Below are 11,485 nucleotides of genomic sequence, written 5' to 3' on the forward strand. Positions count from 1 at the left end.
CCCCGGAGTCTCCGAGGATGAGCTATGCATGAACTAGCTAAATCTCAGGGCTCAGCTCATTTAGTATCTTGTTCATCCTTGTTAAAGTTTGTCTCCCAAAAAGGTTCTAGTTCTTACCAGTATAATAATATTTTTCTGTGACACGCCAGGTATACAAGAGGGTTACGTTCGAATACTGGTTACTGATTACTTTCATCGTGAGTTATACAATGTTCTGTGAGGGTGGTAGGGAGGAAAGAAGGAGACGTGCAACCTCGTTCTAAGGTCTCTCTTCTTCTCGCTCCCTGGAGCGAGAGAGGGACCCAGGGAACGAGGTTGGTAGACGTGTGCGTTAGCGTGAGAGTTATACAAGTATCTACGGCTCTTGAAGCCTGAATAACTGTCCTGTAAGAGGACAGATGGACCTACTAGGAGTCGTAAACATGCAAAAAAGTACTTGGCCAAAATCCAGTCATCTGGACTGAACAAGCATTTTCGATTCATCAAAGGATTTATCGGTTTTATAGCATAAAGACCCCGGGTTAGACCGCGGACGTTAAGACCATCATTTTTCTTGCGGGGCCCAGCAAAGTGATTCCTAGCAGGGGAGACGGCTCGATCTCCCCTGTTCGGGTTTCCTCGCCTGCTTGTTTCTAGTGCGGAACTTTCAATTTATACTCTTACTCTCTTTCACTTTCGAAAGCGACCTGATGGTATGACGTTGCGCACGCCAAATTATGTGAGGTCAATGAAAATCATTGCTGTCACATCAAGAAGCGATATTTTCGTAGTACTACGTGGTGGTTTACCAAAAGTGCTTTCCTACTCGACTTTTTATTGCAATAAAAAATAAATTATCTTTAGCTGATGAAACAAAAGGTGCGTGCAAGTTTTTTAACTCTGAGGAGTGTCCAATCAATTGAAGTCTTGTTGTTGAAATGTAGTTTTGAGTCCAAAGTGAACAAAAGGTAGTTTAATGTTGCTTTCTTGTCGCAAGTCAAAATATGTTTTTTTCTTTTCTGAATGCCGTAATATTTCTAGAAATCGAACTCGTTGGACTATTCCTCAGGTGCACGGAAGGAAACTTGTTTTTCATCCAGTTAATTAATTTTGTTTAATCACTTTCTAGTCTCCTCCCACACGAGTTTTCATTGGCTTAGCCATCATGGGCTATGAGCCATTATACCATGCTCTACAAATATGGTAAGCATACACGTGAGTTCTTGGCTTTTTTTAATTTTTTTTTATTTTTTAGTCTAGTTTTCTATGTCTTGGGGGCATTTTTAGTAAAACAATTATTCCACTCGCGCTGGTTGCATATGAGATAATTACAGCCAACTCGGCGCTACACGCCTCGTTAGCTATCTTGACCTATCTTCATTAATTTTGTGTAGAATTTCGTTAGATTAATAAGTGAAGTTTGACAATGTATGACCGCTTTTACAGTGACCAACGAAGGAAAACGTGTAGAACACTCCAAGTTCCGAACGCAGACAACAAAATTCCCCTCTCAGATCACTATTCAGTGCGAACATTACAGATTACGGTGTCGTGAAAATCTTCACCTAAGTTAGTTTCTTTTGACCGAACAAAAATCAAGTTATGAAGTCCGTGCTACTTAAGGAATTCCTAATTTTCGACTGCTTTCTAAAGTTCCAAATCAACTTAACTCCACAGGATCAAAATAATTGACTTCTTTTACGGTTTGGTTTCCACGTAATATATCGAACGCATGTACTGGACCACATGTTCAAACATCGAGAAGATAGGTGTAGAAGTAGGTGTTTGGAAATATGGTCAAACACTGTCTTGGGTGTTTGATATATCTTAAGCTTCTCAATCGAAACTAAAACCAAGGAGAAAACAAATAAAATCGTAAAAAATCTATGCTAATTCTCCATAGGAGAAAAGATGGCGACTGGTACATTTACCCATAATTCGTAGCGCACGAAAACTAAAACAGTGTAAGGTGTAAGGCTCGCGTGGTATTGTGGTAAAATGTACAGCTGCCATCTTTTTTTCTCAAAGGAGGATCAAGACCAGATATCCAAACACCGACACAGACACACATGATTTCCTTTGTTTAAAATTGATAAATTAATAATGAGTTCGAGAAATAATAGTCCTATATAGTCAGTGACCGGGAAGAAACCAGAAATTATGCGGGACTTTTCACTCACAGGACAACAATTATCGTTGACCATGATAATAATGTAATTGTTTTAAATAAGACGGAGAAAATAGTCGAAAGAAAAACAATGTTTTAGGTGTTGATGAACAGAAACCATAATACTGAAAAACCTTTGAGAGAGGTGACCGCGGTATACTGGTGGTAGCGCTCAGACAGGATATCGGTAATAGAGCAAGGTGACCGGAACTTCCAGTTTGTCTCGCAGTAAAAACAAATTGAATATCTCGGGATTAGGTAGTTCTATACAATTTCTCCAGTTAATTTACTTAGTAAGAGTTTTTCGTTCTACTTTTTATTTTTATCGACACCTGTGAATAAGGAAAATTTCTGTTGATATTATAATTAAAGTGTTACTTAAAATTAAATGCACCAGAACAACATGTTTGATGAATACCTTAAATGCATTTTGAAAGAAAAAAATTGTCCTACCATAAAGCAGAGTTTTCTGATTCTCAGACCTTCCAGGTCTCTCACGGACATGCGATCCCTCCTTTCAGGCCGTTAGCGACCTAGACTGTCTGAGAGTCAGGCTACCCGAAGTTCCACTATTATTGTACCATTTAATATTGAAAGGGTTCAAACGTGTCTCGCCCTGTATACTGTGGCCTGGTAAGTAGTGCGTCATATAATTTATCTCGTCCATCTCTGTAATCTGGCTCAATATCTTCAAGTTCACTTGAATTATTAGAGTCGACACATTCTTCCACGTTCACACGCTGCTGTGCTAACTCACCAGTAAAGCTTTCACGAAGCTGTGAAAATAACTCGTAGATTCGTCTATTGGAGTACTGGCAAGACGTTATGTAGTTTAAACATGCTTGGATGCAGACAACTGCAATCTTTATAAGGCGGTATATGACATACCAAGACGCTACGCCGACAAACACAACCACGGCAAAATTAAAAAGAAATCCGAAAACGATAGAGGAAGACACCACCAGGAAAGCCATAAACGAACAGAAAACACACATTAACGGAATCGCCATGACAGCAAGGATTAGAAGAAAAAGAGAGAAAGCTACAAGGCAGATGATTCCAAGCACTGTGAAAAGAATGGCGTGATTCTGAACAAATCGTTTGATTTTCTTGATCTTTCTCATGGTATCACTTAACTGAAGCCCTTCCACTTGTACGTGAAGGCGGAGCAGTAACCATATTCATGATGATATCGGGCAAAATCTAAACACAAGAAACAAATCAGATATTGCATTTCTCCTGACCAAGAGTCTATCTTTCCTCATACTCACCTTTGTTTCTCTTTTTTTGGCTTTCACTTTGAAAGTTAACTTCGAAAATCTCAAATGTATTCTCTCTGATGAATAATCCTCCCGAAGGCAGATACTGTGTTTTCAATTTATGACGTAAGCATCAATTATGTTGACGTCACAAACGTTCCCAAAAAAACCAGCGCGACTCACGCGCCACCGCGTTCTCGAAAAATGTCAGACATTCTCTTTGTTATCAGAGAAAACAGTTCTTTGATTGAAGGAGTGCCTTTTTGCTTTTCAAGTAATCGGGGAGTCCCTGATTATCTCAGAAAAATTATTACAAGTTACAACACAGATGCTGAACAGATTTCCAGCTCGAGGGACTTAGACATCCTCAGGGGCCGGGCTGTTCGAAAGCCAGTTAATTCTAACCCAGGATAAAAAGTTCACGGAAGAATTAATTTTTCTTGGACATAAATGCTTTTCACTGCTTATGTTTTTGATAGTTTGAGATTATTCAAATACTGAGAGCACTAAAGGACAAACAATATAAACAGAAAACCCCACCGTAGAGTTACAAAACTCAAATCAAAATTCTTGCTAATCCTGGGTTAGTTTAAGGGGGTATGGTACCCTAAAATGTGGCGATGTTCATGAAAAATCAATTTCTTGGAAATACAAGACTTAAGACCCTAGAGGACTTGTCAAAAACATTTTGAAACGATCTTGCCGAATTTCCCTCTAGATGAGTTGGAAATTTAAGGAAAATACACAATGATATAAGTTTTTTCACGTAGCAGCGGCCATAGCAATGACTGTTTACTTTAAGAATGTGACCAAAAATATAGATTAGTTTTAACATATATGAACAAAACGATTTAGAAAAAACTTTAAAGACATGCACAACTCGATTGGTATAATTAGTTGTGAAAAGCTTTGCCTCGAATTGCCATCACAGGCTCATTCATTTCCCTTATGAAAAGGAATATTTCCCACAACTGCGGAAACTTTTTACAAAATAGAACAACCATTGCAACCCCTCTCCCGAGATTCAATCTGCACCCCCCGCTATTTGTACTTGTGGCTTGTTAAATGCTTAATACTTCGTGTAAGAAACTTAAAGTGCATTTTTCTTAATTGTTTACTTTTGTACCGACTGACTTCGCGCCAACATTTCTACTTTGCAAGATTTTTAAGTAGAAATCTTGAATCTTAGGCTAATCAAAGGCCAATAGTGTCATGATGATATAAACCAAAAAAGCGAAATATTTTAACGTCTGTCACGTAACATGAGATGATTTGTCCACTGAGTGTGGTATAAAATAAGATTATTTCTAAATAAAGCCTGTAAAAAGAACCGAAAATAAGAGTAAACTGTCAAAACGTAAGTTCACTGCGCAAAAAAAAAACCAGAAACTTACACGATATGCTTATTTGACAGTCAAATCTTGTTTTGTAAAAGAGCAGGAAGTGTTGGTGTCAATACTGTAAAACACTGCCTCAAAAGGCTGTGGCTGGTTTCCATAGCAACCATTTTGAGTAAAACTCTCAAAATTTAATTTATCTTCTTGACTGCAATAGCACACAATTGATCTTTCTTCACCATATTTAAACAAACTTTTTGATCCATTAAATTTTAAGGTATAAGACCACCTTAATCGGGCTTTGAAAAACCCGGTCCAGGCTTGCTCAGTACCTTCTCAAACTCATTAATCATTCATCAAAATCAAAACCGTGAAGGAGGTTTGAATATCCGGTCCTAATTAGCATGGATTTTGATGATTTTACTTCCACGTTAATCCTTAATTTTTGCTTCGATTGAGAGGATATATTTAACACGAGAGAGAGTGTTTCATCGGCTATCCAAACACTTTGAATTTCGTCAAAAATACTCCGCTGCGCGTCATATTTTCAACTGTCTTCTCGGTGTTCGATGAAACGCTGTCTCTCGTGTTAGATATATTACTTCAGAGTGCGTGTGTACCAGCTGATAGCTAATGCACATTAGCTTTGTCATATTGTCACCTTTTATTCCCTCGTGAATACGTTAGTTTGTATTAAGTTGTTGGGAATTGTATTCAGCGAGTTGCAGGCTCAAACTCCAAAGAACTATTTTAATCAACCAACACGTAATCCGGAACATGCAATAAACGGCGAATCACAATGGCTAGAAACCGTGAAGAAGCTAGCCTCAAAACTCCAAAAACAGCGACAAGGCTGGCCTAAAATCTCAACCACGGCAGGAAAATACAACAAAGATGAAAATCTAAAAAAATTACGACAGCGAAGTTCAAATGTACGCGGGGGCACATGTTTACATTGACATGACGAGGGCACTTGTCAGTTCTGTTTGATAGTTAAATTCCTGGTCGCACCCGTTTTATCTAACTGAGATACTTGTAATATACTCTGTAATCTAAATATGTAGACAAGACTATTTTCAGCCTAAAGTCGGCAGAATAATAAGAATATACTTGCCGAAAAAGAAAATCAATTGTATCATGCGAAAGCCAAATCCAACGATTAGTTTGTTCAAACCTTAAACCGTTATATTAGATAGATAGATGGATAGATAGATAATCAGGTGTCTTATATTTGTTCTTTCACGACTGGCTCTTGATTACTTTAGCTTTGTTACTGAATTTCTATTTCACTCGTGTTTTCCGCAGTACTTTTTATTAGCCGTTTGTTTATCAACCGATTTTAAGTAGAGCCCAATCTCTCTAGAAGATTGTGCACTCTATGGTGCACTAGACTACGAGTAGTCCCTCTTTCGCTTAGTTTGTCGTGCGTGCCGCGAGAGAAAACCGGGAGAAAAAAATGGCCCTGCCAAATCTTGGGGGCAAGGAACGCACTCCTCGCCCCCAGGTTTTCGCGCGACTATTTTTTTTCTCGCGGTTTTCTTTCGCGTCGCGCACGACGGACTAAGTGAAAGAGGGACTGCTCGTAGTCTAATGGTGCACTCTTTTTGCGCTTTATGCTGGTTTCCCTGATACTACTCTCCCTGGATGGGATGCTGAACTAACGCTAGTACCTAGTAATTTATACCCCTTGTTGGAGGGAGACTAGGAGAGTCAGATGTCTTATCCAAGAACCGCATATTCAGAGCGGCAAAATGTAATAAGCATGCGCGAGTTTTGGCCCCGCGCCAACCTCCAAGTTTAAAAGAAATGGCGGGAATTTGGTCGATCGTGTAAATAAATAAAAGTTACGAACTTTATATGCTTTTCCAATTTTTCCTGTAAGCAGCAACATTTTAACGCCACTAATGGAAAGCTGGTGTATTGTTTTCGTGGGGGATCAATTTTTTCGGACAAAATTAACCTAAAAGTTTCCGAGCCTTTTATTTCCCCGCGGTATGCAATAAATTTCGGCGCGAAGACACATTTTTTCCACAAACACTCTTTACATATTACATCCATATAAGCACACCACTGAATATATAAGCAAGAAAGCCTCTCAGCAGGCAGGAGGCGCCTTTTTTTTTGAACAGTGAAATGCCGAAAAAAATTCATGCTTGCCCAAATATAAATAAATCAACCGAGCGTACCTTATTAGCAGTCCATAGTACGCTGGACAAAACTGTTCTGGATCAACGTTTTACGACAAAAAATTAAAACAAGCAAAGTGATGCAAATAATTTTGTGAGTGTCTTAAACTTTATTAAATTTCACACATGGAAATTTATTTTCATATCGATCACGCAAGGAAGACTTGAGTTACAGAGAATCTAAATTTGCGGAGTGAATAACAAAAGTGCGGAAAATTGCGCGATTTCTGAGAAAAAAAATAGTCAGAGTTTGCATTGACATGGTAGTGTTAGATCAGTGTTGTTGTACGAAGAACATCATTGCGTGTTCGTGGAATTCTTTCATGAATTAGACGAGATGTTATGAAGAAGGAGCGATATCCATCTAAACAGCACTATAATCCTGTAATACATCAGCGGTTTAGAGAAGCAAAGATTCAAGTTGTGATGCTACTACCACTGAAGGCCACAAGGCAAACCAAAGAAAGTTATTTCAAGCGGTTAAGCAAAAAAATTGTGAGAATGGCAAGCTCCCGGTAGGTGAGCTCCGAAAAAGGTCCGGAAACTTTCCTAAAAGCAAAAGTAGCACTGTTTGAGGTTCTCGGCTGATCACGCTTTAACGCAGTAGTATCTTGTGCAATTGTGGCTTGTACGAAGCGTGAGCTAAAGGCATCCATATTCAAAACAGGCGGAAGACCGGTCTAGTGGCAAGATCAGTTTAAAGACTTCAAAGAAGAGAAGTCTCTGAAGACAGTGTCGTATTTCAGTAGCCAAATAAAGTTATGTCTTTCTTATGCTTTCTTGTCAAAATCTTGCCCAAAAATCCACCAGCATGCAAAGAGTTTCTTCGCAAAACAACACTCTAAATGTGATTCTTATTTCTCAGAAATCACGTTATTTTACATATTTCTGTAACTCTATTACCAAATTTGGACAAGGTGTGACGAAAGCCTTTCTTGCGTGATTTCCATGTGTGGAATTTAGTAGAGTGTAAGACAATCACAAAATTAGTCGTGCCACTTTGCTTGTTTTAATTTTTTGTGGTAAAACGTCGATCCAGAACAGTTTTGTCCAGCGTACTAATGAGTTTTGGCTTTGAAGGTTGATTACTCTTAGGTCGCTGACCTGTTTATGATTGTTTTCAAGATTGAATTAAGAGGAAATTTAAAACGAGGCGACGAGATGTCATATATGGAATATAAATGAAGTCGTTATGGTTATCATCTTATTGTCCTTTTAGTATTCCGGCCCGAAAGTTCAAAGCAGGAAAGCGGAAGCTGTTTAGAAACGTTTGAACTGGGTTGTTATTCGGAAATAACTCATCGCACGAAACTGCAAGAATCCCAAAATGTTATCCAAGATGCAAGTTTCGTCAGAAGATCGATCCGTCAAACGCGAAGCAACGTTAGGGGAGCCGAAGGAACGACAGCGTTTTACACCGTGGTTAGAGGAGCAGATCAACCGAGGAGGTATTGATGGCTTGGTGTGGATCGACAGAGAGAAAGGGCTGTTCAAAGTTCCCTGGGTGCGGGTGGATAAACCCGAGTTCGTTCTTGAAACTCATGCGGAGCTCTTTAAACGCTGGGCACAACACACCGGAAAATACCAGCAAGGCGACCAACCCGATCCCTCCACATGGAAGACCAGGTTTCGCTGTGCTCTTCGGAAGATGCCAGATATCGTCGAAGTAAAGGAGCTGGGAAGCTTAGATGGGTCGCACAGAGTGTTCAGGTTTACGTCGAAAGGAGCTGCGAAGCAACGAGTGAGGCCATAATTTCTAAACGAACAGATTTCGCTCTGTCATGTTGAATTAATTATAAGTTTGAACAAGAAGATAAAGCATGACTCAAAGCTAATTTGCATAAAATCAGAGAACAATCATATTGCAGCTATTTATCATTACCGCACCCAAATTCGCAATAAGCCAATCAGAAGGCATATCTACAGTCCTGATATTCTGCGATATCTGATCACTAATCCGTTATGTCTACCATAACAAGGTCACTTGGCCGAATTTGGATACGATAAATACCTCATCATACCTTTTGGTACGCTTCGGTGGCATATCAGGCTGGTTTGGTCTCGCCATGGGTATTTTGGCTCGACTACGTCTCGCCAAAATATGAACCATGGCTCGACCAAAGTCACCCGATACACCGCCGAAGCGAACCATAAAGGTACGATTAGGCGCTGGAAATATAATGACCTTCAGTCATTTTTCGTTTTAAAAGCTGATTATTTAGATCGGTTGTTTGATTGGAATGAAAGCAAATTGGAAATGGGGCGCCGAGATGCCATATTATGATTGTAACTCGTAACTTTGTTGTATTTTTCTTGTTGTCCCTTTTATATTACTATGGTTTACTGTTTAAGAGAAAATTAGAAAAACGGGTCGCCTGACACAAGGAGACTGATTTTTAAAAAAATTGTCCATTCGGAAACTTAACAGATAGTATTTTGGATAAAGGCAAATAATAGAACTAACAGTTTCCATTTGGCTTATGTTAAACCTTACCCCATTTGAGGTTTTCTCACTGCCAAAGGTATGACGTCATCAGAAACGTCACTAATTAATTTCTGTTGATCTTGTAAGGGCAAAAAATAGACGTTTTTAGTTTGGGCGGTTTGTTTCCTCATTTCAAACCATGTGATGATACTCTTGAGAATTCCTGCCTTTCAAATTTGCGAATAGTCGCAGGTATATGAATGAAGAATTTTTATATGGATAAAAGAACAACTCTTTAAAGAATGTCACGTGGTCTACAAAGGGAAAATAAACCGCCCAAGCTAAAAACGTCTATTTGCGCGGGTCTTGGCCTGAAGACGAGCCTTGCCTTGATTCAGATTTATGCTATTGTAACTGCGGATAAATGAAAATTGGGATGGCGTAAAAAAATCTATGTTTTATTAGTATAAATCTACTAACGTTCTACCACGAATGCCGTTCTCTGACTGGCTACTATCCACTATCCATTCTGTTGTAGATAGTGAGCAGCCTAGCAGTGTGCCGTTTTAACAAAATGACGGCCGCTTGTTTGCATTTTGGAGGTGTCTGTGAAGAGGATTTAGCTAAAGTTTTCAACGATTAGTCGATTGACACTAAAACAGTTAGATCATCCTTTCTCGATTTCTATCGCGTGATAGTTGAAGAGGAAAGCCCTCGTCAACTGTCACACAATCACACAATAAACATCGAGGGCGAATAATCTAATTGTTAACTATAATTTGCATGCAACATCAGTGCACGCATTTTGTCCATGATGGGAACGTTCGCAAGATACTTGTTTTCAATAATTGGAAACAAAAGGCTTTTGTGTTGCCTTCTTAGACCCCACGTACACTACCCCCGAGGAATTTGAAAACGCAACTTTATTTCTACGGTTAGGCCTTCCGTCCACACTCAGTAATCCGCCACGAAAACGGAGCTTTTCGAAAACGCTCTTCAAACCGGAGGAATATGATAACAACGGCTTTTCGTTAATTTTCGTGTGGCGATAAACATTTTGAAAAAGCAATTTTTCGAAAATGATGACGTCACGATAATCATGTGCTTTCCCTGACCGAGTTCTCCTCAAACAAAAATCCAAAACGGCCGCTGATTGTTGCGTTTTCAAATTCTTCTGGCGCAGTATGGACGAAAAACATTTGATGCGTTTTCAGAGTTAAACCTGCGTTTTCAAATTCCTCCCGGCGGCGTAGTGTGGACGAGACCTTGTGAAGTTCAGATTTGTCTTCCTTGATTAGCGCATCAATAATCCGCTTTCGATAACACCGGACGGAAGACTGTCAAAGGTTTTGATAAATATGACAAATTTGGTTGGAAAGCGCAATTGAAAGCGAAAAACTAGAGATAGTAAACTGAAATGTGCCGCGACATTTACTTTGCCACGTCGCCATCGCTCTCTCATGAAATTTTCTTACAGCGAAATGTAAATACAGGGTGATTGTCGTGTTGTATCAGGCTTAGACAAGATCTGTTGAACTCTGTTGTACATAGCTTTCTAAATTAAGGAAGTAGAATGAAACCAGATCCTGGGTTTAGTAGGGGAGGGGTGGTAGGGTCGATTGTGATTGATACCCCCTACAGAGAGGAAGGACGAAGTGGAGAGGGTAAGGACGAGGGCAGGAAGGGAGGGGGGAAGAGGGGTTGAAGGGGGTTGGGAAGGGAAGTTGTATGGGAGGGGAAGTGTGGGAAAGGGCTATACATAGCAAAGTAAAGCATCTAGAGTCGGTATAATTTTCAAAGGGATCTTCAAGACGAAAGTTGTTTATGCAAATACTTCTTCGTTGTAAATGTGATATACGGTATAGATTTTAGAGGTCTTAAAAGCGATATGCAAACTCACACACATTTGAACTGAAGAAAGATGGAGTTAAAAAATTCCTGCCTGCAGTACACTACCATAAAGAATTCCTAGATGATACTTCCCCGGATTTCTACGACTCTGTCAAATATAGGTGCTGAAGTTTGTACCTGGGCTTATTACTCGACATATCAGACACGCATGGATGCTATTTTTGTTATTGAGTTCACCCTGATGTCACGCGTGGACGGTCTCGGTTGGTTAATGATGTTGA

At 39.5% G+C, this 11,485-nt stretch overlaps 1 protein-coding gene across 1 annotated transcript; it reads left to right on the plus strand.

The window, feature by feature from the left end:
* The first annotated feature begins 7,962 nt into the window (after nucleotides 1-7,962).
* Nucleotides 7,963-11,396, plus strand: LOC145465536 (interferon regulatory factor 2-like). The gene has a single exon (XM_081449316.1). It carries the CDS (start codon nucleotides 8,256-8,258, stop codon nucleotides 8,679-8,681), a length of 426 nt encoding a protein of 141 aa, XP_081305442.1. The 5' UTR covers nucleotides 7,963-8,255; the 3' UTR covers nucleotides 8,682-11,396.
* The last annotated feature ends 89 nt before the right edge of the window (nucleotides 11,397-11,485 follow it).

The sequence above is a fragment of the Orbicella franksi genome, chromosome 13, assembly GCF_964199315.1.
Source record: "Orbicella franksi chromosome 13, jaOrbFran1.1, whole genome shotgun sequence".
In the NCBI taxonomy this organism is placed as follows: Eukaryota; Metazoa; Cnidaria; class Anthozoa; order Scleractinia; family Merulinidae; genus Orbicella; species Orbicella franksi.